The sequence below is a fragment of the Accipiter gentilis genome, chromosome 1 (genome assembly GCF_929443795.1).
Source record: "Accipiter gentilis chromosome 1, bAccGen1.1, whole genome shotgun sequence".
NCBI classification, from domain to species: domain Eukaryota; kingdom Metazoa; phylum Chordata; class Aves; order Accipitriformes; family Accipitridae; genus Astur; species Astur gentilis.
In genome coordinates this window covers 6,481,952-6,503,988 of record NC_064880.1, presented here as the reverse complement: position 1 = coordinate 6,503,988, position 22,037 = coordinate 6,481,952, and the positions used below count along the sequence as shown (strand labels likewise).

At 45.0% G+C, this 22,037-nt stretch overlaps 3 protein-coding genes across 3 annotated transcripts; all 3 read left to right on the top strand.

Moving 5' to 3' along the window:
- Positions 1-553: 553 nt before the first annotated feature.
- LOC126041464 (C-type natriuretic peptide 1-like) lies at positions 554-2,110 on the top strand. The gene is made up of 2 exons (XM_049807096.1): positions 554-685; positions 1,798-2,110. The coding sequence occupies exons 1-2, from the start codon at positions 587-589 to the stop codon at positions 2,101-2,103; spliced, it is 405 nt and encodes a 134-aa protein (XP_049663053.1). The 5' UTR covers positions 554-586; the 3' UTR covers positions 2,104-2,110.
- Positions 2,111-7,995: 5,885 nt separating this feature from the next.
- NPPA (natriuretic peptide A) lies at positions 7,996-8,736 on the top strand. The gene is made up of 3 exons (XM_049810692.1): positions 7,996-8,106; positions 8,241-8,535; positions 8,711-8,736. Exons 1-3 carry the CDS (start codon positions 7,996-7,998, stop codon positions 8,734-8,736), a joined length of 432 nt encoding a protein of 143 aa, XP_049666649.1.
- Positions 8,737-12,471: 3,735 nt separating this feature from the next.
- LOC126039816 (natriuretic peptides A-like) lies at positions 12,472-15,344 on the top strand. The gene is made up of 2 exons (XM_049803490.1): positions 12,472-13,382; positions 14,961-15,344. The coding sequence occupies exons 1-2, from the start codon at positions 13,263-13,265 to the stop codon at positions 15,333-15,335; spliced, it is 495 nt and encodes a 164-aa protein (XP_049659447.1). The 5' UTR covers positions 12,472-13,262; the 3' UTR covers positions 15,336-15,344.
- The last annotated feature ends 6,693 nt before the right edge of the window (positions 15,345-22,037 follow it).

Here is a 22,037-nt window from a genome sequence, read left to right as displayed (position 1 = left end):
TGGATTTCCCTTCTTCTCCAAATCACACTGTTTTGTCTCATAGGTTACTAATGCCATATTATTATGTTAGGTAATAACACTTAGTTCTTACATAGCTTGTTTTATGAGACCCCCGTCCCTCTGATTTGGTACTTCACAGTGACAAAGGAGCCAGGTGAATGTGTAGAGGATACAATTAGCTTCTTGTCTCCCTTTATACTTCTCTCACAATTATTTTTCTCTGAAGGGAAAGGAAAGGTTTAGCAGTCAACCCAAGGAACACTGAGCTAAGCAAACTGACATACGTAAGTGGCACCACAACAGCAGGCTGCAGAGACCTTCAGATTCACAGCAACAGAATGATGCTGCATTGCCTAAGTGTAGAATGCTCCTTTTATTCACCATCAGAAAAGAGAACTATTTCCTCCCTCCTCCTCCTGGGAGGATGAAAACATATTAGAACCTCAAACCAATCCTTGCACTGGCAGGAACTCAAAAGGTAGACTTGGGAGGGGTTGCAGAAAGATATAAAGGCTGGTAGCTGGAGACACAGAGCAACACTGAACTGGAGAGACTCAAGGGGAGGAGGAATCTGAGACACCAAAACATGAAGATGAACCTGAAACTTCTTTTTTGCCCTGGATTCCTTCTGCTGCTTATTGTCATTCAAAACCAGGCAAGGGCCAGGCCCATTTCCAGCTTACAGGTAAGTGACTGGCTGCTCAATAGAACTGAAAGAAGCTGATGCTTCTTTAAGATTTAGACACTTCAGATTAGCTCTGTTTCTTCCAATCCAGCTAAAGCAGTAGGAGACACTCAAAGAGATCATGACAGCAGGAACCCTGAGGTGGGCAGACACAGAGTTATTAAATGGAAGGAAACTAAAGTAATCGATTACTGGATTTAAATTTCTGATCACATGAGGCAAATTAAAGGAAAATGTTTTTTCCTGTGGGGTCAATTTGGGGGTTGCGGATTTAGGGTCATCCTGTGACTGACTGAAGCAATAAACTTTTGGAGTAAAAGGAATTTTTCTGGAACGACTCTGATCTACAGCCCTAGAGTAGTCACCTGCATGATCCTCCCTGAAGCTCCTGGTTTAAGATGAAAAAGGAATTAATGGGTTGTACCTGCATAATCTCCCCTTCAACTCAGTAGTGCAGTAATGCAGTCCCTGCTTGCGAGTCCCAGAGGCAGAACATGAGAAAAATAGGAAGTGTGTGCGTGCATGTGCGTGTGTGTGTGCGTGCACAGGAATTCCAAGTCATTAGCAAAACACATTTCAGCTACCTGACTAGGGAACTGGTATTCCCAAATAAGAAGTAACCTCCCAATCTGTAAAGAAATATATAATCCTTCTAGCACCAATTTCAGCATGTCTCCTGTCATTGCATCACTTCTCTTATTATTCCAAGGTATCAACTATTTTTTCCTGTTCCTTATTCACTCTTGAAAAAGCCTCTTCTGACATCTTTCACAATTTACCCCATACCCCAGATACCCAGCTCCAGGAAAGACTTAACTGGCAGTTTGTCAGCTCAGAACTATAGAATACCGTAGCAGCATAGAGCCTTAGAGCATTTTGAGACAGCATACAGTGTTAGCTCAGAGCAGCTTGGTGAGCCAGAAGAAACTAAAGATAACCATCATCAGCTTCAGAAATCACTTCAGTACTTTCATCTTTTGATAAATGTTCAAAATAAGTTTCTCCAAACTTAGCACTGAGCATGGCTTATACTAAAATAATGACAGAGTTTCCAGAACCCCTCCTTTTACTTCTCTTCTCCCTCTCCACCATCTCCCTCTCCCTTTTTTCAGAGTCTGTCCAAACTGTTAGATGAGGACCTGGAGCATTCCCTGGTCTCAGAAGAGAGGGATCGTGAGCAAGACGACATGATCCCAACAGGTGCCTTTGATCAGCAAGACACTGAACTTCAGTGGACCCGAAACACCAGGGACCAGCCTGAGAGCATGTCCATGAGTGATAGTGCTGTCCAGAGGATCTTCAGTGACCTCCTAAGTTTACCCCAAAGATACCGAGGCAGAAGCAAAAAGGGCCTCTCCAGGGGCTGTTTTGGTGTCAAGCTGGACAGAATTGGATCGCTGAGTGGATTAGGATGTTAACTGCTTACTATGGCAAGAGAAAGCCAGAGGTAGGTTGTCCGTGTGTTTGTGTATAACTTGCATAAATATGCAGAAAAGCAGATTTAATTCAGCTTTAAGGAAATGGTGCCTTAAAGTAACTTTTACCTTCCTATCACAGTTTACTAATTTTACTCTCCTCAGAATTCAATGTCATCAGATGTATACTTAAAAATCTGTGAATGCCACATCTCTGCTTTACCTGCTTTCACTCCTTTCTCCAAGCTGTATGCATTTCATCTTGTCACAGAAACCAGATCAGAGAGGTTTTCACCAGCTCCCTAGGGATGCTTGTGTCAATCCAAAGAAACTCTGAGCAGAACAGTGGAGCTGAACCTGGCCCTAGAACAGTAAGAAGTCAGTTAATTTCCATGTGTGAAATCCTGTTGACTTATCTTTCTTTTACTTATTCCTCTGCTTTCTTGACAGGACTGACTTTGACGTTTCAAAGGACCTGTTGCCTCTCAGTAAGATATTCAGCCTTTATTCACATTAGCTCCACCAATCCATCTACTTCATGATGTACTGAGCAAATTGCACCCCACCTCTCCCCTGAATTACTCAGCCAAGAGAATACACCATTGCTGTACTGTCTATTTGTATCAGAGTAATAATTTGTGAACATCTATCTGAAATAGAATTACAAAAAACATTTGTACTGTTTGTGTACTACACCTATAAATAAAAAAGTCTCATTATGTCACAGATAATAAATTGTTTTCCATAATTTGGTGAATTTGCTTCAAGTCTTTGCTGTGAATCTTTCATGTATCATTCCTGAAACTGAAACAGTGCCCCAGTTTGCAGTTAGACACAATCCACTAGAATTCAGAAGCATTTCAGAGGGGCTACTTTCTGGTAAAAAGGGCTTTTTACCTGCTCTTAAAATAAATTTAAAAAAGGACACACAATCAAACAAGCTCTTCTTTTCACCAAAAGAACCTTTCTGAAATTAAGATATTACTATCTAAATAGAAATATAACAGGAACAAGACTGACATAGCCATCTTCACAAACGAGTCATCAGAAACCAGGACACAACACCCCAAGTCTTTGACCACCACAATTTGAACTAAAAGGGTAGCTGTATTAGCTGACATGAGTAGAAAGATGTTACTCTGCATTTGGATCTGCCCCTGACAGAGGAAAACAATTGTTTCTTATTAGTATATCTCATCTTGTCCAAAAAAAATGCTACCCTTCTTTGAAAAACGTTCAAGGGCACCCTACTCTTCCATAGGCAGATCCAGATATTGCAAAGCATTTTTCCAACAAAAAAGTAAAGTAAAAATTATACAAAAAAAAATTTATCTGACCATTCTATTTTTTAAGCAAACCAAGTATTCACTGAATCTAACTATGACCAATCGGAGAACACCTACCTGGCAAACATCCTGAGCCAAAGGAATTCTGTATGAAGGCTGGTTTGCCAAGACCGTGACTGTGCTATCCTGACGTTGATGAGAGCTGAACTCTGCAAGCAGCTTCATGGAAATCAGGAAGACTTCCATGCTCACACATGGAACACAAATGTCTACACTGATGGTCACAGCCACAGCTGTTCACTTCCAGCCTTTTGCTTGGAGTGGACAGATGGCCTACACAGTTGTACTCCTCCCATTTTCTTGCCCACAAGACAGATACTCCTGCAAGAAAATATTCTTGTAATAAGTCTATTCCTAACAAGACCCCTGGATGTAAACTGCAACATGGAGCGCAAACATCTATGCAAAGCAACCCTCTAGCTGCATGGGCTCTGAATCCCTGGCAGTTCAGCTCTCATTAAGAAAGCTTGTTTGCACAGAGCAGATAGAGGTCTAGTTTCTGGGCCTGCCTCAATCACTTAAACTCTGTGATTTGGTTCTGCTCCTTCTAACCACAACTCCCATAGAATGAAGGTGATCCCAGGCTCCAGAGCCAAAATAGAGAAAGCTTTGTTCTTCTCTCATGCTATTTTCAAGATATAGCTTCCACCCTGATGCCACAGACTTGCTCTAGGAAGGACATCAGTACAACAAGCTCATGAACATATGCTTCAACACTTAAGAGCTGACTATCAGAGACCAGAAAGCACAGAACAATTTGTTAATGGAGATACTCTCCCCTTGCACAAGCTACCAATAGCTTCTCTCTCTATTTTCTTGCAATCTTTTACCCTTTCAATATCTCTTGCACATTTAGAAATCACCATTAATTCTACCTCTCTATGGCTATTCCATCCTCCAGAATCTTCCTCTCCTCAAACCAGATACAAGGCTATCAACACAAATCCTGAGCTGAAAATTCAACAACATATCCTGAAGGCTTGTCTAGTTAACAGTTTTTGTTAGGTCTTATGCTGTTTGCTACTTACTCTGTTTAAGTTAACTTTGATAACAAAGCAGCAGCAACAGTGAAAATGCCCTGAACAGACACTCATTGGCAAGGAATAGTCTCATCACTTACATAGGCACCCCCGAGTACAAGCTCTCAAACAGAAGAGTCCATATAATGAATTTCTTATAGTCTGTGTTGCTTTTCCTAAGCAAAACAACAAGAAAATGAAGCATTTCACCAGTCAGATGAAGAATTAAAGTGGAGAATGGAGGATGAAAAATAAATCGGTTTTCAGCATAATTCACATATTAATAGACAGGCTATGAATGTCTTAAAACTAACACATGTCTTAAAACTAACACTGTGGTCTGATCAGTATGAACAGCTTTTCTAGATGGAGCCCCATAGACTACACAGTAATTTGTGGGCAAATTCTCCTGGAGGTCTGGAGTCTTGTTGGGCCATACAGATAATACTCTCCCTTGCTGTAGCTTCCATCATACAAAGATCTCTACCCTGCACAAATGTGAGCAGAGAGATTTCTGATTCATTATTCTAACTTAATACACCTTCATAGAGTCAGGAAGAGATTTTCACTTCTTTTCCCCCAATACATGACAGCTTACACTAAGAATAAGCAGACATGTTTATTTGTGGGAACTTGACAGGAAGCATCCAGCTTTCTTAAATAGAGTCCCTCTTCAGGTATGCTAGCCCAGGGGCTGGGCCAGGTTCAATCTATACAGTGGAAAGGTTAATCCACGAAGCCGATGGACCATTACGGTGTCAAACAATGAAGACCTAGTATCTTGTGATGGTGCTAATGGAAAGGTTACAGCCTCCTTCCTAATAATCCTGGGTCTGATAGCTTGCTCTCAGCAACCCTAGGAACAGGCACATTCTCATAGGCATAAAAGCTTCCTGATTTTGAAATTTCACTGAAAATCCAGTGAAGGGTAAGTGCTACTGGAGTTTGTTTCCTGAATATCCTTAGCCTGTATCCAAACTCAGCTACACTAACATAAACTGTGGGTCATTGAAATTATTTGCAGATAAAATAACAGAGGTCAGAGGAGGTCAAAGACTGAACTGTGAGCACTTGTGAACAAAAATCCTACAGAAGATGAATAAGAAACAGATAAGAGCTCCAATTCCACAGAGGCTGAACTGGTAATGTGCCATCCCATCACCTGGCATTTTGTGTGAGCACTTTAAAAAACCACTTTTCAGAAAGCAAGAACAATTTATTTCACATAAAAGGCTCCATAATTAGATCCCTAGGACTGAAGCCAGGTGTGTTTGTACTTTAGGTAATTTGCTGAGTTCTATTAGCATTTAAATAATCAAAGCTAATCTTTGAAGTTAACAAGCCAGTCAGATGGGGGAAGCTCATCTCTAGCTGTGTCATTTCCATCTCCACTAAGCAGCAGTGCATGAATTTACAGACTAGGATTACAGAAGTTGCAGAGAAGAAAAGCCTGCAATGAGACTATTCCTACACATAAAGAAACATACAGGTATCTTTCTCAAATGTGTCTGCTTTTGGGGTACCTCTTTATAAGTGATGTTAGGCAGCAGTCAAGATTTGGTCTCATCCAAGATTCAAGTCTGCCTAGTTTATTATTAGAGGGCTAAGTTGCATTTATTTCACTTGGTCATCACACAGTTCCCATACACTCTCGCTGCTTTATCCCTTTCCACTCCTGTCTGTCTTTACTACTACACACAAAACTGATTATGTTCATCCTCACCTTAGCTATCTGCTCTTATTCTGTATAAACATAACACTCATGATGCAAGCTTCCTTCATTCATGTACCTTACTTTCAAAACATGCACCTTGTTTCTCTGCCAGATTCTTCTTTGCTGTGATGCCTTAAACAAAACCACTTGCCAACTGTTAAGACTGCTGGATGCAGAGATCATTGTCCCCCACCAGCTGATGTTGATAGTTTGCTTCCAATCTAAGATAAATTATGTCAGCTGTAGGTAGATTTGTGGAACAGAAGGACAAGAAAATGGGGGAAGGACAGGTAAAAGCATAATGTATGTTGTTGCTTGTTCATACAGCCCCTAGCAGTAATAAGTCCACAACAGCTTGGTTCAAAACCCTCTGAACTTGGGGGAAAGGCTTTCTTTGGCATTGCTGAGCTTTAGGACAATCTCTGAAATAAGGGCCCAAGCAGAAATCACTGCATATCAAGTGAAATCGGAGAGATTTATGAGTCTACTGGCTAAGCAAACAAGGAGGGCAGAAGGCAGAGACTTAGTGTAATTGCTTTAATATTACCCTGTCTGCTGTTCTACCCACTGGATATCATGGGTTCTGACTTTCATTCTGTAAGGATCTAACAGGGTCATCTTGATTTGTACCCTGGGAGCAGTGGAAATTGTACTCATTTATAGTTGAAATTCACCACTCACACAGAAGAGACACTGAAAGTTTTACTGAAAGTTAATAAGAAACTGCTGTAAAGCTCTGAGGCAAAATAAGAGAAAGTTTCATACAAACAGGCTGCCTGTTACAATCACCAAATTGGTAATTCAGAGACTTTTATCTGGGGAGCCTAAATCTAAAGATCTACAAAATCTCTTTCTTTGGGCAAGGCCCCTGGGCTTTCTGGAAAGAACATTTTTTTCCACAGGAATTTCTCACTCCAACCCAAGCCGTGGGGGACAGAACGCACCATCATTTATGGGAAAGGTGGTGTGATATGAGGAGAGGGTGGTGACTGATTCACTGCTGTAGCCAAGGCATGGCTAGAGAGCAAGTATTGTTTATAGCAGTGGTCAGCTATACCATTACTCAAGGCAGACTTAGGCCACTAAAACATTAGTGCCTCTTAGCTATAGAGGGAAGGGTTTGCAGGCAATGCCGGAGGAAGTCAAGAACCATCATCATCACATGAACTTGCAAGGAAGGAAAATCTCCTAAACCCAAATCTTGGGACATGGTCTATTCACATAGCACAAAAATATATATACAGAGAAGAAAAGGCTGTTGGGAGCTGCTGCAGACAGAGGAAAATTTCTGATTCCCCCTACTTCTCCTCCCCATGGAGGAGAAATGATCCATTGCTCATCCCCTTGGAGGGGAAATCAACCCCCTGCTTGGGCCAGCTCACAGCTCCTGCATGCCTGTAGATGTGAAGCAGAGCAAACAGGCAGAAAGTGCAAGGTCCTTTCACTGCATCAACTCCTACCTAACAGTGATAGAGAGCAGAGGGTGGAGGGGGAGGAAATCTCCGGGAAAATGAGTGCTGCCAGGAGGGGAGGTGATGACTTGGAGCAGTTCTCTCCCTCTGGAGGAGTTGCTGCCCTCAGGAGACCCCCCCTCTCCTGAAGGGTCACCTGTGGGGCCAGTTGTAACCAGTTCCCTTATCAAAGCCGGGGGGCAGAGTGCAGCACTCCGACTCCTGCGGGGATCTGGCAGGAGGCAGCTGAGCTCCCTCCGGGCAGAGAGTAGGGATATAAGGAGAGGCATCCATGGGCAAAGCAGCGACACGGTGCCCAGCTGGGTTAGGATAGGATAGGATAGGATAGGATAGGATAGGATAGGATGCAGCTCCCGACTCTCTGCTGCGGGGCCTCGCTGCTGCTGCTCGTCCTGCCATGGGCAGGAGCGCAGTCGGCCGGCGGCGAGCACGGTGCGGAGCTGCGGTCCCTGCAGGTATCGGGGCAGGGGCGGGCCGGGGCTCCCGGGGCGGCCACCCGCACCCGTCCCGTCGGGGCGAAGCGGGCAGGAACCGGGCTCCCCGTCCCCCCTCCGCGGCCGCCGTTTCTCCCCTCTCCTTCCCTCTCCAGGACCTCCTGGAGGCGCTGGGGCAGCTCCAGGAGGAGGAAGGGGAACCGGGCCTGGAAGACGAACCGATGGCCGGGGCTGAGGACGGCGGCTCCGAGTGGGACCTCCCGGGGGCGGAGAGCGGTCCGCCGGGTGCCCCGCTCCCGGCGCCCAGCCCTCTCCAGCCGGCGGAGGGGCAGAACCAGTGGAGGAGCCTCCTGTCCTCCTACAGACGGAGGCACTTCTCCGGCTGCTTTGGGACGAGGATGGAGAGGATCGGCGCGCAGACGGGGCTGGGATGCAACCAGTACAAAGCCCGTAGGTGCCGGGTTAGAGCCCGCGGCTCCCCGCGGCTCCGGGAAGCGGGGGAGCCCGGAGCTCGCCCCTGCCCACCGAAGCGGAGGTGGCCGGGGCAGCCGCAGAGAGCGGCCGCTGTCCTCGGCTGAAAGCCTCGGAGCGGCTCCCCCAGCAGCTCTCTGCCCTTCTCTCCCAGGTTTCTGGAGGAGAGGGAGAAGCTGAAGCCGGGACCGGCTCCCAAGCGCTTCCTGAGCCTCCAGGCCGGTGCCCAGCAGACAGACAGTCAGGCTCGCCCTCGGGGCCTCCGCGGGGGTGGGCGATGGAGCAATAAACTTTTGTACAAAGCCTGCATCGCCTTTTGTGAGTGTTTTTTCGGTCACGGCGTAGAACACGCCCCTCTCCCTCTGCCTTAATGGCTCGCTCCCAACCCTGGCCGGAGCATCCCACACGGTCTGGACAAGCCTTTGCCGGAGGGTCGCAGCAGCAGGAGGGATGGTGGTTGCATCCTTCCAGGACAGCGATCAGTCAAGTGACCCTCCACGCTGCCCTGAAGAGGGACTGTCAGGCACCAATGCCAGCTCTGGGACCGTGGCAGTGAGCCGCGATGCCTTTCCCGACGGCTTCACCGCTGCTAGCCGCGAATCCTCCCGGGAGGCGGGCACTGGCCTTGGGGTTAATTCCAGGTAGTGTCCTACACGCGCTAAGCCGCTGGTATCGGTGCCGAGTTTGGCACGGCGGACCGGCGTGGGGTGCCGCTAAGGACAGAAAGGCTACATCGCTTTAAAAATACATTTGGCAGCCGCTGCTGCGGGCGAAGGGCCGCGAGGCGTTCAGGACCCGGGACAGACGCCAGTCGCCCCGCACGCCCAGCGCCGGCCCCGCCGGGCTCCCCCCGCCTGCCCGGGGCTCGGCGCTGCCCGCCCGCGGCTCGGCCTCCCCGTTACCCGGTCCCGGAGAGCAGCCAAGCCCAGCTCCCCCGGGCCAGCACAGCTCACACGACTGCTTTTCCCCAGGCTCGTGTCACTCGGCTTCAGCGGAGCCCCCCTCGCTGTTCTGCCCGGGTTTTGTGCAAAGCCCTCTCCGGCCTCTCAAGACAAGGCTGTGAAGCACAGGGAGCCCTAAACAGACAAAAAGGCTCAAGGCATTGCCAAACACCCGGCTCTAAAGGAACTGAGAGAGGCAGGGGCTACACTGAGCCTGGAGTGTCCAGCAACGAAGGGGCAGCCACATCACAGAGATAATATATCCCAGTCAGTGGGAGAAACAATCCATGTTTGGGATGAAAATAAGTTTCATCCCTCATGGAAAGAGTGAGGCAACACCTAGCTATCTTAATTGCAGTATGGCTTGTCCTATGATCTTGGTGCTGCATGCCCTGTGCTAGACATTATTACATTTCCCTTTCGTTTCACGCACCGATGGCCTCATCTCTTCATTTCCCTCTTAATCTAACTGAAATGTGAGGCAGGAAAAAAGAGCTTGGGTGGGGTATGGCTTGGTCTTGTCAAAGGGTTTAATCACTGGGAGAGAAAAGGAATCCAAATCCAGCCTCTTCCTCAGAACAGGACTACAAAGGCACTTCACAATCAGCTCACACTCTAGCACTCTTCAGCCGCAAAACGGCAAGCGGAGAATGGGCATCACTGGAAGGAAGTGCAGCAGGTAGAGGCATTGGGTAGGACAGATCTATCAGCAGAAGGAATCCACATGACACCAGCCCCTAGGCTTACAGTCCTTAGCCTTACAGGTCTGAAAAACAAGGACATCTCATCATCATCCTGCTGGGGAAAGGGCAGTGTCACCCTCAGCTGAGCTCTGTGTACCATGCTCCTCCTTGCAGGGCTTCACACACAGGGCTGCTGGCAGCACCCTTGGTGCTCTCCCTCTCTGCTCTGAGCAACCCACGCTGCTTTCTAATGGAGCCTCATATCCCATACCTCCTATCCCATACCCTGGGATCGCAGGGAAATGTGCCAATTTCCCAACACTAAAACAGGTCACAGTATGCTTTTTATAAGAACTTGCTGCCCTGTTAAGACTCCCACCAGGGGTTTTACTAGGCAAATAGCCAATGAGGCATGGACATTGCCTGAATCTTGACTATCCATTGCTGGGCTTTAAAGCCTAAAGTTCATATTAATCTTGCCAAGGTGAGGATACTGAGATACCACAAGCAAACAAACAAGTGAGCTTTATAGCTTCAACAACAATGAACTGAGTTCTGACATTTTACATTCCATTTGCTTTGGCAGGACTGTGAGAGGGGTAATAGAGGGCAAAATTTGGCTTTGAAAATACAATAGCTGCTGTGACGGTCAGCCATTTTATCCCATCTACATCCTTCCATACATAGTACATGAAATAATGCACAGAAATGGCCCTGTCTTAGAAAAGTGTTGTCAAGGCTGAAGTCAGGCCCCTACATCTCATTTATCTACTGTGGAATATGGAAGATGGAAATGGAACAAACCAGTAAAAGAAAGGAGTATCTCTGGGTCCAGATTATTGAATACAATCCTAGAATATTAGATTGTTTCACAGGGACAGGTCACTCAAAGCAAAGTATTTCACACCTGTGATGGATATTGTGTTCCTTGGTTTCTTGCTGCTGGGTTTGTGCCCCAGGGGTTGCTTTACAGATGTGCTGAGCTCTCAGGCAAAACTCAGATCAAGTGACAGAATGTTTTTTGCACAGAGATAGCACTAGAGAATACTTAGCAGGTGGGAGGGGGTGAAAAGAAAGGAAGAATAAAACACTAACAGATCCAAGTTTTCTTAAATTGGACACTCCATATTAATGAATAATTCTGGTTTATCTTCTCACACTTTCTCAATTTACAAAACCCAGTTACGCCCTGGCGCAAACACACACATACACACCCAAAAGCAGCAGTAAGGGAATACTTGTAATTAGTGAATTATACAGACACTGCAACATGGAGTGTTACTTTAAAAAGAAGCTAACAGGATCTTAGTTCTTTCTTAATAGCACAAAATAAGAATGTGTTGGGACATACAATAATACAAAAAATGAACACTGCCTCCATGTACTGAAAAAAGCAAGCATTGGGGAAAAATAGAGAGTGCTTTTATAATAAAGGGCTTCATCAGAACACATGCAGAGTTGGGCTGACTTCAGGCTGTATTAGGAAAAAGTAGCATCTGAGCTTGACTTCACAACCTTGAGAATGTCCTTTCTAGTATAATTTTGGTAGCTGATCATGTGAACAGTGTGTGCACATGTTTGTACACAAACACCATGTTAAGACATTTAAGACGTGAGAAATATTTTATCGTCCTGTTATTATTTAGAAACTGTACTCAGGAGATTCTTTCAAGATCTATATTCATATTAAAGTCAAAAAATTATTACTACACTGACATATTCACCTTGCTCATATATTCGTTCTTGTTTCAATTTAGAATAACAAGAGACATTAGGAAAATGCAGGATAAGCAATATGCTTCATAATTTAGAACTCTCCTGCAGTTCTGTAAAAAAGTTTAATTTTTAGTTGCACTATAAGCACAAAGACAATGCTGGAAGCAGAATTTGCATCAAATCTGCATTTTTGTAATTTCGCATTTAAGCATAGGCAGTTTTTAGCTAATCTTGAAAACTTCAGCTCTCAAAGAACTAAATAAATACTTGCTGTTTTTAATATATTAAACTAAACATTTCATTTTAACCCCTCCCAAAACACACATATACACAAGTTCGTTCATTCTTCCTTGGGGCCAGATTCTGATGCCTTTGCTGAATAACACCGAAAGCCATCTATCTAAAGTTCCCATTGAGCAAGTTGCTTTCTTGTATGACGGTACAAGAAGATTATTCCTGAATCTGACCATCTCTTCTTTAAGTTATATTGATGTAGGGTCAAGCCTTACCATCCATGTTTAAAGAAATCCCATTGATTTAAACATTAAGATGTTAATAAAGACTAGTGTTTTTCAATGGTGCCGAAGTCAGTTGTCGCGGGGGGCTGGAAGTACTCGGTGTCCCTGCAGAGTCAGTCTAGAAGTTACCGTCTGTATTGAGGTGCAGATCAGGGCGCCTCTGTTGTTGGCAACATACAAATACGAAGTCTCAACGGTGATATCACCTCAACAGCAACGGGAAAGGAGAAGTGGCCCAAACCTGGGATTTTCAGCACACTCCATGGTATGCAGTGGCTGTGCATATTCCATATATAGAAGGAAAGTGTGCACGATACTTCAGGTGTCCTAAAAGTAGATTTATCTTCAGCCTTTACTCTCCACCAAATACTCATCTGAAAAGCCTATTGTTTTCCCTGTAAAAGGTAATTTCCCTATGGAAAGCTTCTAAGCGGAGTTTAGAGCCGTTTCAGGGTTGTTTCCCATCTCCATAAACCTGACCATAGGGGTCTCTTGAAAGAAAATTGCTAAGAATTTCCAACTGGACTATGTAATCACAGCGCCTGGTATCAAGAGGAGGGGGAGTGACATGAAATCACTGACTTGTGACATACATTCCTCAGCAACAGCAGCTGCTGCCTAATGACAGCTAATAAAGGGAATCTTCCCTTGACAGAGCTGCATGCCTGCAGTGGGACTGGAATGTGCCCCAGATAAATCCACTGATAACCTAGGAAGCAGAGATCACACCCAAAGAGTATAAAAGACAAGCTTCGGAAGAGAGAGGATAGGACAAGGAAGAGAGAGACCTGAAGAGACATCTCAGAAGAAACAGCTTGAACTTCCCTATTCCCAACGAACCCAGCGCCATGGACACTAAAGGCTCATTTTCCTGTGGCTTCCTCTTGCTGCTGCTCATCCAACTCCAGTCCAGCAGAGCCAACCCTATCTACAGCCTCAGCCCTGCCAAAGAACTGGCCAGCATGGAGGTGAGGACTTTCTCCTTTTGCAGGGTTAAACTTTTGGGGTACTTAGCAGAGTGTGAGGTGGTGGTTTTGCTAATATTTTGCACTATTGGATAGCCACATCAGCAATCACATGCTGGGGGACAAAGTCTCAGTTCTTCACAGGGGTTCAGAGAAGCTCTATAGAGCAATATCCTCCAGTGCTAGGTTCACCTGAGCTCCTGGGTAGCACTGAGAAACAAAATTCTGATGTAGGATGCCTGCTTTGGGTTTTCGGTTCTTTTTCTCTTAAAGATCCACCTTCCTGGGAGCAAAGTCCCAGAGAGGGAAAAAAATCATCACAGTAGCTCTATAAGAACAAATAGAAAACTTTCAGGTAGGCTTCTGTTTATCCCACTAAATGGCAGGAACAGTGAAGGTGGACAGCCATACGGCTCTAGCTTTGTGGATTTAAGAGAACTGGCTGCATGTGGATGGGAGATAAGGAGGTAAAGTGGAGCACCCAAAGTCAAAATTTTAGAAAAGTTGCTAGAGGAATAGTATGATCATTTACCGTGACTCATCCAGAAAAGCTTCTAGAGCTGTGAAATTACTAGGTGCATATTTTAAGGAATGAGAGCATCCATTGTTGCAGCACAGTACAAGCTTAAGACTCAGTCTTGCAAGATGAAGTCTGAAAGCTCAAACTTTTCCTTGGACTGGTACCAGTGACCAGCTTCTCACAGCATCATACCCTGAGAACAAACCCCCTAAGATGATTAGGACAGTGTCAGCCAAAGCTAAAACTGCCCCATGCCTCTAGGCTGTTTCCAGCAGCTAACCGAGAAGAGTGGCTTCCAAATGCATTCACTGTCAAGCAAGCCATAAGGCTCACTCCTCTCCACTCTACTTCTAGAGATGGACAACTAGATTCCTCTAATTGGTTGAGCTGCCCTTGAGGAGGTTATCTGATCCCTGTTACACAAAGCTTTAAAAATTAGAGAGAACAGTACTCAGGAAGAAGTCACATAGCAGTCATAGATTTAAGCATACAGGTATTTTCAGGGAGATGCATGTTACTTTAAGGAGCAGCAATCACGTAACTCCTGAGGCAGAGATCAGTGAAAACACCAAGAGCTTCTCCAAGTGATGTCCATTGAAATAGCAAGGGGTGACAAGCAAGCAGATAGCAAAAAAAAAAGAGCCAACTGCTGGCAAGGAGCATTGCAGGCCACTTCTAAGAACATAGGAGTGGACTATGGATTCAGAGGTACTTTGAGATTGTGTACCATTGGTGTGTTGAGTAGTATCTCCCTGTGCTTTTTTCTGACCCTGCTTTTTTTCTCTGCAAAGAGCTCTTCTAACCTTGCCAGTAAGATGCACTTTCATGGCAAACAGCTTCATTCAGCTCTCAGCTAGAGCTTCCCATAGGTGGAATTAATGTGTACAGGGATTTACTGCAGGGGACAGAGTTCAAGTATCACCAGCAACCCTGGGATCCAACCTGACAGTCTCCCTAGGGCTGGCTATGGGACCATTGCTGAATGCAGAACTGGATGACTGGAAGAGCTAGCAAATTACCACAAAACTAGGAATTTCATTAAATTGATCCTTCTCTTGTAGGCTCTGCTGGAGAGACTGGCGGATAAGTTTGCAATGATTGAAGCCCTGGAGTCTAATCCTGACCTGCAAGAACCCAAAACCCAGGAGATCCCACCAGAACTCATAGATGACAGTGATGACCAGAAGGCTGAACCCAGGCTAGCACCCAGCAGCCCTCTGTCCTACAGGGACCCCTTCCTCAAGAGACTGAGGGGGCTGCAGATGCCCAGGATGATGAGAGATTCTGGCTGCTTCGGCAGAAGAATCGATAGAATCGGCTCCCTGAGTGGAATGGGTTGCAATGGTGAGTCCCACCTAAGCCATTTTGCTGAACAGAACAGACTGCAATTTGTGTCATGTGACAAGGGAGAAGGAGGCTCTCATTTAAGTCTTTAATAAGACATGCTTTGAGAAAGAAATTCATTTTAGCCTAACATTTAAGCTAGTACTGTTTTTTCAAAAGAAAGCCTGTGTCTATTGATCTGGTAGGTAAAAGCACTGCAGATAATGGTGGCATATACTGAGAGAGAAACAGATACCGATAACACCTACTTCGTGTTTGGCTTGCAGGTTCCAGGAAGAATTAGGACAACCTCCCTATACCCTACTCTGAAGAATGCTTTACAGTACCCGTTCCTCCCAAGATGAAAGCCGGATGCTTGCTAAGCTCTTCAACAGAAAGTTATTCCTATTTTTATTTATTTATTTATTTATTTATTTGATGGTTTTTTAAAGAACATTTCTTACTTTAGCGCCAAGAGATCATCTTTAAATAAAACTAACACGTTAGACATCCATGTTGGACCTCTCTCCTGTCTGTTGCATTAAAATTTCTTGTATTTTCCTAAAGTCAAAAGCCTATGTTTTATTGGTACTCTGGTACCACAAGGCTGGATATTACTTACACAAGACAGAGAAAGTATGAACTTGGTAGAAACAATAATGAGTTTTTTCACTAGAATTTTCCCCTCTGCACTAAGAAATTATAACAGATTAGCAGGAAAAAAAAGCTTCCTCAACATTGAAAGACCAACATGAATCTTCCTATAGACAGGGTTTCAGTAACAAGAGAGTCCTTTTGCTGGTATAGATTATTCAGTCAAGGGAACTGCCACAAATCCCTCATGTAAGCAAAATTTACATGAAAAGAAATAAGAAAAATCACAACACTCCACAAATTTCAATATAACCAGAGGGAGGAAAGGGAATTCATTGTATATGCTTTCTAGCACTGACCAAATAAAGGTATAAGCATCAACAGAAAGATACATCATTAACTGTGTCTTGTCTCACTCTGCATGTGGCTGAGGTGCTGATCCCCAGTGTTTCTTGATGGATCCTCAATGGGCTTGAATGCTATCATGGTATTTTTCATGTGAGGGCAGGTGGGATCACTCCAATTACAAAGCAGCTTGTACATGTATCACTTTCTGGGAATGGCCCCTCATAAAGTTGTTCTAAACATGGTTAATGGGAACAGTGCAAGTCTATTGATAAAGGTTTCATTTAAGCCTTTGTAGCTAGATTTCACACCTATGATCTGATTTTGGCCCAAATCACATTCTTCCTCCCCCAGATAGGGTTATATTGCCAAGACTACATTCAGTTAGCACCCCAGAGACCAAATAGCTTGGATTCCCAAGTCACCCACAGCAATGGCATTGAGCCCATGTTCAACGCAACTGTCCTGTGATTGCACATACTGCTAGAAACTGTGTTATTTTGAGCATCTAATTTTGGGTCTCGTTCCCGGCAGCCATTGCTGGAGCACCCCAGGAAGCTTGTTCAGGGCCTAAGAATATAGCAGCACCAGGATAGACTCAACTGCAGAAGTCTAATTCTGACTTTGCTGATGTATATACACATAGGGAGAGGAATGATACTTGGTCAAGATAGGCTACGGGGAGGCAGATATGCCAGAGCCATAACATTTGCTGACAACAGCTCTCAGGAACCATAGCTACAGTGAAACTGTAAGTTTGAGTGCTGAATGGCACACCACTCCTGCACGTCTGTTTACAGCTAAGGCTGCTGTACCACTTTAATAGGGCTTATGTCACACATTGCATTTCTGACAAGCCGCCCTCCCAGTCACTCCCTGTACTACTGACATGGCCTCTGAGAGGCACCTGCGTGCTCCCTGCCACGCTGGCCCTTGTGATTCTTCCCTAGGGAAAAAGAGCAGAAGCCTACTCTGAGGGAATCATTCTGCTCCACTGCAAGGGTAAACAACACCTAGTGTGATACAAATCGCATGTCAGAGCCTCTCCTTCCAGCAGCACCAGGCAAAGATAAAATACTCTGTGCCATAGTGTCCTAGCAGTGCCATAGGTTTCCCTAGCAGGAGAACAGACTGCCAGGTCAAGACTCCCAGCAGATACCATGAGACATCCCTGCAGTGAAAAGCTACAGTGACTGCATTTACGCAGAGGCAGTTTCACAAATCAAGGTGGTGTGAAGTCACCCTTTGGGGAGCCTTTGTTGGGACAACAGGGCTTTGTCTTCTCAAACAGGCTTTCCAAACACACCCCTGCAGCCACCTGTTTCCTGCTGCAGCAAGATGGGAACACGCAGGTGGATCCCTCCACACTAGCAACGGGCAACAGCCTGACTTCCCATGTGCTACTATAAAGGAAAGTAAAAACAATCCTCGTACTCTTAACAATAACAGCCCTTGCTGGAGCTGAATTTTACCCAGTGAAGCAAAACTTGCATAGACACTGTAAATTGTCCCTCCCTGTCAGCCCCTCAAGGCACGAAACACTAATGAGTTCAGTGGAATGTGCTAAAAATGGCAAGAAGAGTTGGCATTGCCTGCCCCAAAGCCAGGTGGGTCCAGTATTAACAGCAAGCCAGTTCCTGGTGGAACAAGTCTGTGTTGGCTTGCAGACAGTATGTTAATAGACCCTGCGGTCTGGGAGAACGTAATTGAGAGTAAGCAATCTAGGAAAAAAAGCATCTCTGTGGCTTGATTTTTACTGCTACTCCCATAAACACACTGAGCTGTAAATCTCCCCCAGGGAAATCTCACAGTCAGGTCAGAATAGGACTGCACACAGAAACAAGCACTTGGAAAAGCTGAATAAGAGAAACTTAGCACTGATCAGCTCTACAGGCAAAGAACATCACCCCCAAGGACAAGCAAACCTGCCACTGTTGCTGTGAGAGCTGGATCAGAGAGAGCAGGGAACAGTCTTGGGAACTGCCAGTCCCAAACAAGCACACAGACAAAAGCAGCCCACTGCTTATGGAGAAAGCAAGGTCATCTGAAAGCTAAACATCTCTCTAGAGCTGTATCGATTGCTTTCTAAAGACAGTACAAAAATACTGTGACCAAGAGGGTGCATCCAGAAAACACAAAAGGCTCCACTAGGAACTTGCTTTCAGCTAGGCCAGGAATTTCAGCCTGTAGGTGCAGAAATGAAGGAGCAAGCTAGTAAGTGAATTAATTTATCATCTGTTTCACAGAACAGCCACATACACTGTGACCCAGCAGTATCAATGGCAAGTGCCACAGTGACCCAGCAGTATCAATGGCAAGTGCCACAGCTCTGTTCTTCACTGAAGGTCAGCAGGCTGATCTTTACAGCAGGGGAAGAAAAGAGGCACAAGCAGTTACCACAGCATGAGATGCATTACACGTTCACGCTCTACCTTGCTTTGCAGCAACTTGGACTTATGCTTATAGCTCAAAGATTCAAAGGACCATCCTGTCGTCCCATATACACATCAGGTGCTAAGCTGACTGCCTTTTATTTCTTCTGCTGCTGCTGTCACTGAAGTGGATTTGCACAGCTGCACATGTTATCCATGAAAGGATGCAGGTATTCCTTTTAACTAGGCTCTGCTCTCTTCCAGCAGTAGCCCATTCTGCACAGACAGATGTCTAAATGTGAGGTAGCTTTCTTCAGGTTTGTAGTGAATCCACCTTTGGTGCCTGTAAATTTTGAAAACTAATCCTGGTAGAACTTTTTGGAGGAAAACATGGGATTGGACTGGAGGAGAAACAAGCAGTACCAGGCTCTTGTGAGGGCACGAACTGAAGATGTGTTAATCTTCAGTTCTACATTAATTCCTACTAAGTCTTCACACTTATCCAAGATACACCTCAAGTCTTCTACAGAAACTTCCCCTAGGGGAAGGTAAGATTGGTGACATGTCAGTAGTAGCGTAGGAAAAATGCTAGTGGCCATGCAACTAACCAAACACTTCAGAGTTTTGCTTTAGGAACTGTGCCGTCTGTTAGCCTCAAGACAAGGAAACAGTGTAGCCTGTAATTGTAAACAATTCAGAAACAGTCTAATCACAGGATACCTTTGGGACAAAGCCAACACTGCAAAGCAAGAGCTGATGTCACAAGCAGCTAATGTAGGTTAGGTTCCAAGTAACTATACAGCACCGGCCATGGGGCAGGGTCCTGAAATCCTGCCCTCCTCCACCCTATCAGGCATCAATCAGAGTGCTTTATAAACCTTAATCAACCCCCCACAACACAGCACCCAAGATGCATCCAAGCGCCACCATGCTCATTGTGCAAAGGCAGACACATCCCAGTGCGATCAGAAAAGGACCAGGCTAACACCCTCCACCCAGCTCTAATGACATTTACCACCTCCTACAATGCCAGACTTCATACTCACTTCCTAATAGCTCCTGGCAGAAACCCTGACTGGCAGTGCATAATTCAGCAGCTTTCTTTCCTTTGAGCTTTGAAAGACAGTAATTACACTAGCATGCTTTATGCATACTGTAAGGCATGAGTCTCATTTGGAAAAGTGGTCTAGTTGGCATGGGGGTTGGCATGGGGTTTTTTTGCAAATTAGATTTGAGGGTTTCTTTCCCCCTCAGACACTGCACTATCCCTTTCCAGCTTCCCACTAGATGAAATGTTTTACTGAAATCCCAGTCTGCAGACAAGAATGCCAAGAGGAGCTGTCACCACTGCTTTGTTTCTCTAAGAAATCATATGTGAAGTATAGGGCATACATCCTCTGCTGCTGTGGGGAATCGTGGAGCTGTGCCAATTTGCACAACAATCTGGCCATACCCAGCTTGCTTGATTTACTTTCACTGAAGCTTGCCCCCCAAAGGCCTTTGCTGATTGACATCTGCTTGATAAGTGTGTCCCAGTCATCTTAGGCAGCAACTCGTTACAGACAATAGTACACTGGCACCATGCCCAAAGACAGAGGCTAGCAGCAGCATGGATACAGTTCAGAATTTAGCAGAAAGCTTGTTGACAGCTCTGCCATGCTGAGAACAGCCTCTCCCCAAGTTGCTCGCATGCTTACCCAGAAGTACAGCTTCCATTAGATGGTTGGCACCCAGTTGCCCAACACATGTGTCTCAATTTTCACACCGAAGAAGGAAGAGTCCAGAGGCATTACTGAGAGATAAAGGAAGGAGGGTCTTTTCTGGTGCTTTTCTCACACCTTTGAGGTGTGAAACATCTTGAAACAAATCAAAGATGTTTCTTGCAGCAGATGTCCCTGTGCTGTCACTTCCTGCTGGAGCTGAACCATAGCAGTGACAGCTGCTATGGACAAACAACTTTAAAAGGGAATCTTCTGCTGGCTCCAATCCTTTACCAGAGCAAGTGATAGAATGCAGTGGGCTTTGTTCTTTGAGTCTTATTCCTGCCATCATTGCAAGTATAAAGAAAAGAGGTCTCAAGATCAGTTTCACAGTGAGAAGGAAAACACCAGAGTGAAACAAAAAGGCAGGAAGAAACTTTTAAGACCAGAGGATAGGCTCTTGTACCTCACTGCTGGCAACCAGAAACAGCTGCTGCTTTGGTCCTTTCCATTGATCACTTGTAATAGTTTCCGAGGCCAGCCTTCCCATCACCCTATCTGAACAAAAGGAGTTAGTACAACTGGGGTTCCTAGTTTTCCTAGTTCAAAGAATCCTGAGCACATCAGTTCCCCTCTCAACAGTACTACCTGCCCTTTGTAAACAGAAGGTTATACCATGCCTGTATTTTGTTTTCCTAAAGGCAGATCCTATCCCTGAATGATATACTTCCACAAAAAAGACAAAAATAAGGTGTACAGTTGTAACCACAGTTTGGGGTCTTTTATGTATGAAGAAAGGATCATTTGTAAAACCTTCCCCCTACCTTCCCATCTCCTGAATGCTCTCTTGGAAAACCAGAGAAACTTGTATAGAAAAAGAAGCAGACTTGGGAGGAGGGGAAGTTTTAAGAAAGCAGAAGGTAGTGAGAAGACAGCTAGGGTCAGGCCTGCTATGCTGGGAATTGGGAAGAAGCAAAAAAAAGAAAAAAAAAAAATCAATGTGTAAAGTCAGCGATTCCACAGAGATGAGTTCTTCTACCCAGTATTGTTTTCTATGTTCAACTATTCAAACTGGTATATATGGGTTCCAGTCTCCCACTCCTACATGCTTAAGAATCACTAAAATGTGTGTTAAACCACACATAGCCCATACAGCAACTTGTGCTTTTATTTCTACAGTTTTTAAACAGCCTTGAGAAAGGGACATCCTGCTTACTTTTAAACAGTGATCTCAATGTCTAAACCTCACAAACTGATATCCCTTACTTCCCAGATGGTGGTGGAACTTGCTGCCATCTCATTCCAGCTACGATCAAGCTTTTCCACACACTGCATTGAAACGCTACAGTGGATGCTCTAGAAGCCGAGTGTATCCCACTGCCGCTTAAAAGCACTTCAGCACCCTGGACAAGAAGAGCAGCTTCATTCTCTCATCTTGCACACAAGCACAGCCAAAGCTCAGGGCGGCCATCCTGTTTCTTCCTGTGTGCTGCATGATACACACCTGCCATGCATATGCACACATGCTAAAGTATGCAGATTGTATCCTGCCAGCAAAGCAAAGCAAAAAAAAAAAAAAAAAAAAAATTGCATTGAACAACACTACATTCTTCAGCTAGATACACCATTTACAGGTACAGGGATCATGACACATGGTTGGATTTAGCAGGTCTACAAACCTGGGTAGAAAGGAATTTTAATCTAAATATGAAGTTCATTGCTTTAAGCATAAATGTATTACACAGCTTTTCTAGTAACCACCTCTATCACCCATGATAAAATGCAAGACAAACCACCACCTGTA

Bases quoted from the DNA above. Each gene is read 5' to 3' on its own strand.
- LOC126039816 (XM_049803490.1), top strand. From the start codon at position 13,263: ATGGACACTAAAGGCTCATTTTCCTGTGGCTTCCTCTTGCTGCTGCTC. The intron at 13,383-14,960 runs GTGAGGACTTTC...CTTCTCTTGTAG, and splicing joins AAGAACTGGCCAGCATGGAG to GCTCTGCTGGAGAGACTGGC.
- NPPA (XM_049810692.1), top strand. From the start codon at position 7,996: ATGCAGCTCCCGACTCTCTGCTGCGGGGCCTCGCTGCTGCTGCTCGTC. The intron at 8,107-8,240 runs GTATCGGGGCAG...TTCCCTCTCCAG, and splicing joins CGGAGCTGCGGTCCCTGCAG to GACCTCCTGGAGGCGCTGGG. The intron at 8,536-8,710 runs GTAGGTGCCGGG...CTTCTCTCCCAG, and splicing joins ATGCAACCAGTACAAAGCCC to GTTTCTGGAGGAGAGGGAGA.
- LOC126041464 (XM_049807096.1), top strand. From the start codon at position 587: ATGAAGATGAACCTGAAACTTCTTTTTTGCCCTGGATTCCTTCTGCTG. The intron at 686-1,797 runs GTAAGTGACTGG...CCCTTTTTTCAG, and splicing joins GGCCCATTTCCAGCTTACAG to AGTCTGTCCAAACTGTTAGA.